Source organism: Helicoverpa zea, chromosome 12 (assembly GCF_022581195.2).
Source record: "Helicoverpa zea isolate HzStark_Cry1AcR chromosome 12, ilHelZeax1.1, whole genome shotgun sequence".
Taxonomy (NCBI): domain Eukaryota; kingdom Metazoa; phylum Arthropoda; class Insecta; order Lepidoptera; family Noctuidae; genus Helicoverpa; species Helicoverpa zea.
In genome coordinates, this window is record NC_061463.1 from 40521 (window position 1) to 46804 (window position 6284).

The following is a 6284-nucleotide window of genomic DNA, read 5'->3' on the forward strand; positions in this document are numbered from 1 at the left end:
ACGACAGATATCGGTGATATAGTTCGGCCATTCAGAGAATGCGTTCCTGACACGTCGCGATTGAACTGACGACGTAATAACATTCATTGATTATTGATATAATAATGTTGTTTTAATGCTCCTCAATTGTTAAAACGGTAAACAACCAGCAAAAATATTTTTATCGTAACTGCAACGCCATTGCAAAGTTACGTCGTCAGTTCAATCGCGACGTGTCAGGAACGCATTCTCTGAATGGCCGAACTATAATACAGTACACTACATATACTACGTCTATGGCGCCATCTAGACATCAGCGAGAAAAAATAAATCCTCGTTGGATATATTTTGCCGGCCTTCTTCCCTTTGTAATAGATTTCATCCTACTTTAAATTACTTTAAAAAAAATGGGGTATAACCTGACCCAGGCATATCGTGCCGAGCAAGTTGGGACGTGGTTGCCATGGAAACAATTTCTACACAACATGCACGACACGAGAACAACAGTGTATACATTATTAATTGTAGTGTTCCTGTGCGCTAAGTAAACCCGAACCCTTTAATTAAATGTGTATTACATAAAACAGCGACGTTCTACAAATAATAAAAGATTGTGATTTGAAAAATTTACAAAGTTTTTATAAATAATTAGGTATAATATAATTTTGTCATCATAGATTTAGGATCCTACTACTGTGTTAGGTGCATGTACCTATGTGCTATGCTCTATCCAAATATTAGCAGTAAAAGTGGCGTGTAGGGTCTCGTGGAATCCGTAGTACAAGCTGTGACCATGGCAGGCAGCAGTTAGAGCGGCCGCCGCCATGAACCGGTACGTGGTGCTGCAGCAGCTCGGTGACGGCACGTACGGCTCCGTGGTGCTGGCGCAGCGCCGCGACTCCGGCGAGAAGGTAGCCATCAAGCGCATGAAGCGCAAGTACTACTCGTGGGACGAAGCCATGAGCCTGCGCGAGGTCAAGTCGCTCAAGAAGCTGAACCACGCGAACATTGTCAAGTTACGCGAAGTCATTCGGGAAAACGACACACTGTACTTCGTATTCGAGTACATGCGAGGGAACCTGTATCAGCTGATACGCGACGCAGAGCGCGCCTTCCCCGAGCCAGTGTTGAGGAACATCGTGTACCAGGTACTGCAGGGGCTGGCACACATGCACAGGCACGGCTTCTTCCATCGAGATCTAAAACCAGAAAACTTGCTGTGTGCCGGGCCGGAACTCGTCAAGATCGCCGACCTGGGGCTGGCGCGGGAGGTGCGCTCGCGGCCGCCGTACACGGACTACGTGTCGACGCGCTGGTACCGCGCGCCCGAAGTGCTCCTGCACGACACGCGCTACGGCGCGCCCATCGACCTGTGGGCGCTGGGCTGCATCATGGCAGAGCTGTACACGTGCCGGCCGCTGTTCCCCGGCAACTCGGAGATCGACCAGCTGCACAAGATCTGCGCCGTGCTGGGCACGCCGGAGCGGGACGACTGGCCGGAGGGCTACGCGCTGGCCGAGGCGCTGCGCTTCCGCTTCCCGGCGAGCGCGGGCGTGCCGCTGGCGCGCGTGGTGCCGGCCGCGTCGCCGCCCGCGCTGGCGCTGCTGGCTGCGCTCATGCGCTACCCGCCGCGGGACCGCCCCACCGCCCCTCAAGCGCTACGGTATTTCAAGCAGTTATATTTCAACCTGATAGCTATACCATTCACGTAAACACTGAATTCTGTCTCGTTTGGTTGCAGGTTTCCGTACTTTGCTGTAGGTGCTGCGCTAGTGTTGCCGCCGCCTGCTTCACGGGCAAGGAGGTTTGTTCGCATTTCGTTTCGTTTAATTAGTTAGGCAGGTGTTTTTTGTTCCATATACTTACAAATCTATTCGTGTGTGAGTGAATACATGTCCAACAGATGGGGCTCGTGGCAGTCGTAGCTAATCATCATGGGCATCAGTTAAAACTAAACTAAGACTGTTTCAATATACCTACATATATCAGGTCAGCGAGAATCCACATTTAGATAATATCCGATTGATACATTATTGAATTAGCAGAATTGAGCCTCTTTGGTGATTCCAGCCTTCAAATATGGTTTTGAGCACATCCATTATATAATTCAGCTATACAGGGGCAGTTAAGAAAGGAATTTACATAACAGCGTAGTCTACAGCCAGAGCATAGTAGGGCAGTACATCAGGCAGTAGGTGCACAGGGATATAGTGCATACAGGAGTTTTGAGGGAGAGTGAAGTAGGTAAATCAAGAAGTATATATAAGAGTAGCAAATAGAAAGAACATAGAGCCATCTCTATGTATCTGTCTTTCATAAAGGAGTAGGTACATAACGGTAGCATTATACATAAATAGAATTGATTTTAATACCTACATTTGTATTCTTTTAGAAGCGCAGCTCGCGTCGATACGGAGGTGTCGGAGCACCCGCGGTCGCCGGCGGCGGCAGTGCCATCTCATGCAGTCCAGCCAGCGCCTCTGCGCGACCGTTTTGCTGATATCCTCGGGTAACTAATGGTCTGATTTAGTAGCCAGGTGACAACTTAACACTTTCAGTTGCAGAATGTAGTTTTGCCACAAAAATCAAACCAGTCACCCAGTTGAAGTGCTTAGTGTAATGCTATTTGTGGCAGCGGCGAGGTGGTCCACGAGGCGCCGCTGCGGCGCGTGGCGGGCGGGCGCAGCGTGGCGGCGGGCGGGCCGGCCCCGCTGCCCGCGCCGCCCGCGCTGGCCGCGCGCGCGCCGGGCGCCGCCGCCGCCGCCTACCTGAGCGCGGCGCGCTACGTCACCGGTTCACGAATAGACACCTCGCTGTTTCGGCCGCTACCTCTACGAACTCATAGAGGTATTTTGGCGACTGGGTCCTATTGAGTCGGGAGAGCCGATCAGCCGACGGATGTTGCGTAATATGAGAATCTATTTGGAATGTTCCAGAGACGACCGCCGTAGGCAGCGGCGCTACGCGTGTCGACTGGGCAGCTAAGTATTTACGATGAGCTTAGCTCGGCCTGTAACCTTAGCGACGACTCAGGTCCGGGTGCCTACCTCGCCATAGGTGCGTAGATGTGCCTCCCCGCCTACTTGAGGAAAAGCAAGGACTTGTACATGTTGTGTCCAGTTATAAACAACAATGGTGTTGAAATAGATTTTTTTATCCATCATAAATGTAATGGTGTGATGTAAATTAAATCTTGCCCATTTGTTCGCCATTCTTTTATTTTTATCATTTATGCCACCTTTCCTAAATAATTATTAAGTAGTCGGAGTTAAGTAGGTCTTCCCTGCGGTTCCACCCGCGTCCCGAAGGCACCCACTTCCCACACTCGAGATAATTCTGATACCCAAATGAAATTACCCTAATTGTTATGGAGCCTATAGATTGCAAACAAAAATATTTTTCTCTTTATAATATTAGTGTGTAATACACATAAGCTTTGTTGGCCTAGCTGTCGCAAGTGCGGCTACTGAGCTCGAGGTCTCGGTTTCGTTTCTCGGATCGGACCAAAATCGCTTTGTGGGTTTCACAAACTTTCACAAAGCACCCTGAGCTTGGAAGTTGATGATATACAAATATGCGCCAGTTCTCTCCGGTCGTGTCGGTTTACCTTCCCATCAGGCTATGAGAGTGAAGGAATAGAGAGTGTACCTGTATCTGCACAAAGCTTGTGCACTATAATATATTACGTTCTGCGCAGCTGGCTAATGTGCTTTTATATGAGAACAGCCACCATGGCCGATAATCTGTTTAGAGGTCATCAATAATATAATAGACAGATCTTTACCAAACTAGTTTGCTCTAACGTAGTAGCTACTATGTATTGTCTGATACATCATTATCTGTCTAGCCTTATCCCAACTATATTGGGTTGGCGTCCTGTCTAACCAGATGCAGCTGAGTACCAGTGGTTTACAAGGAGGGACTGCTTTATCTGACCTCCTCTACCCAGTTACCCGGGCAACCCAATATCCCTAGGTAAGACTGGTAGTCAGACTTACTGGCTTCTTACTACCCATCACAACTGCCAAAGATGTACAATGACAGCCTACATATTTAGCATACGGCTGCCATGACTCATGATAAATATACTAGAATGAGGAAATTGACAGTTCAATGCCATTAAGATAGAACAGCATCAAGGATTTGTTTAACAAAAACTAAAATATTGATTATTCATGAATAGATAGAAATTAGAACAGCACAAAAACATCATACTATATTATATTATTATTTACACATTTCATATAAAATTTGACAGTGATCAACAAAGAGCATAGCAGGCATGAGCCAGGTCCGGGCTAAAGGTAATGTCACTCATACTTGAGGTAGGGCTTGTCAAGCGGCGGCGCGGGCGCGGGCGCGGCCTGCGGCGGCCAGGCGTCGCCCGCCCAGTTGAACACGCGCCCGCCGCCCTCCACCAGCCCCCAGCCCAGCAGCTGCGAGCCGCGCGCGCCGCGCTCGCGCTTGGGCGACGCCGTCGAGATGTTCACCGACACGCCCTTGATGATGTGGTCCTGGCCGCACAGCGACTGCGCGACCTCGGGCTCCAGGAACGTGACGAAACTAAACGCGCGGAACGGCCGCGGCACGAACACGTCCGTCACTTGGCCGAAGGCGCCGAAGTACTCGCGCAGGTCGTCGGCCGTCAGGCTCTCGGTGCAGCGGCCCACGAATACTTTGCGGTGCGCGCCGGCGCCTCCGTCCTTGCCGTTGGGGATGCGCACGTCGCACCAGCGCCCGTCGATCATGTGGCGCCGCCCGAGCGCGCGCAACTGCGACTCGTATTCCGCGAACTTAATAAATCCGAACCCTTTCGACAATCCAGTTTTCGCATCACGTTTCACCTGCACCATGAGCAGTTCACCGAAGGCAGAAAAATAATCACGCACCGCATCCTCGCCTGTTTTCCAAGGTAGGCCCAATACGATGAGGTCGGAACATCGGGGGCGCGGCGTGGGCTCAGGCGAAGCTCGTGGAAACGCACACCAGTAACGGTGAGCTCCCCATCCCTCAGCTGGTGGCGAGAGGCGCTCGTCGACTAGCCTCAGGCCGCGAAGACGCCCTGCGGCGCGATACTTGAGACCGCTAGCACCTGCAAACTGTGCCGCCACAGTACTCAGCAGCAGTGAGCCGTCTTCCTCGGTTGGCAGTTCGATGGGCTCGTCCTGCTCCCCCTCACTCACCGGCACGTACTCTATCGACATTTCGCTCACCGACCTATGTCGTCTGTAGCACTCCTCATGTCGTTTACATTATCGTTTATCGACTCCTTACATACAGTAGCGAGTGCATCTGATTTCTAAATTCGTTAGTAGTCCTACTATTGGGTATTATTTTGCTTATAAAATTCACCTTATGTCTGGACTCGGAATCCCTTGTCGTAAGCGTGACGTATGACGTGACGTTATATGTCAAAAAATGATGCAATTTTTTTTCATGATTAGGTCGGATACACTTTGGCATACAGCAATTAAACAACTACAAAATAATTTCAACATTATTTATTTTTAAACAAAAACAACCGAAATGAAATTAAAATATACAGGTGTTAGGTAGCCAGTTGGCCATAGGGTAATAAGTAATAGGTATCTACTATTAGCCTAGTTACAAATGAAACGAAAAGTATCCGATTTCATAGTTTTTTGTTAAGTTTTTGAGTTTACAAACTTTGGACATGGCAATTTCAGGAAAATGAAAAACCTATAAAAAAAAAGTGACGATCCACATTTTTTTTTTTTGGTCATATCTTATATCAGATCAAATCAAAAGTCATTTATTCAAAGTAGGCTGAAAATCAACACTTTGTGAAAGTCAAAACAAAAGACAGCCCCCAAAACGCCCGACCTTCACCACTTCCTATGTGTATTTGCTGGGAAGAAGTGATGGAACAAACTCCCCAGCAACACAATTCTATCTGTAGGTATTTTTTGAAGAACCATATACAAAATATTAAAAATATCATTAGGTACCTATACAAAATTGTATACTTACATTTTGTTCATAAAAATCAATTGAATAGTTAATCATACTGGCTAGTACACACCTTACCCTTACCTATTTGTTTTCGTATTAGTAATCGCTAAGCTGGGGCCCGATTCTAATAAGTTAATAATGTCAAAATTGAATAGAAATCGAATCGCAATATGATTGTAATAGCAGTTTTAACCATATCGGGCATTCTGCTACTAATATAAGACCAATCATATTCCAACGACATTCGATTGGTTTGAGATTGGTCTACTATTTTGGTGATTTTGGTCGATACGGTAGTTTGCTCTACAATCATATTGCAATCGTAAATCATT

The 6284-nt window shown here is 47.9% G+C and overlaps 2 protein-coding genes across 2 annotated transcripts; one reads left to right on the forward strand and one right to left on the reverse strand.

Moving 5' to 3' along the window:
• Positions 1-251: 251 nt before the first annotated feature.
• Positions 252-3190, forward strand: LOC124635109 (serine/threonine-protein kinase ICK). Its single transcript, XM_047170900.1, has 5 exons — positions 252-1642; positions 1721-1783; positions 2372-2488; positions 2615-2826; positions 2916-3190. The coding sequence occupies exons 1-5, from the start codon at positions 804-806 to the stop codon at positions 2975-2977; spliced, it is 1293 nt and encodes a 430-aa protein (XP_047026856.1). The 5' UTR covers positions 252-803; the 3' UTR covers positions 2978-3190.
• A 994-nt stretch (positions 3191-4184) lies between these two features.
• On the reverse strand, positions 4185-5394 carry LOC124635299 (TAR DNA-binding protein 43-like). Its single transcript, XM_047171165.1, has one exon. The coding sequence runs from the start codon at positions 5181-5183 to the stop codon at positions 4290-4292; it is 894 nt and encodes a 297-aa protein (XP_047027121.1). The 5' UTR covers positions 5184-5394; the 3' UTR covers positions 4185-4289.
• Positions 5395-6284: the final 890 nt, after the last annotated feature.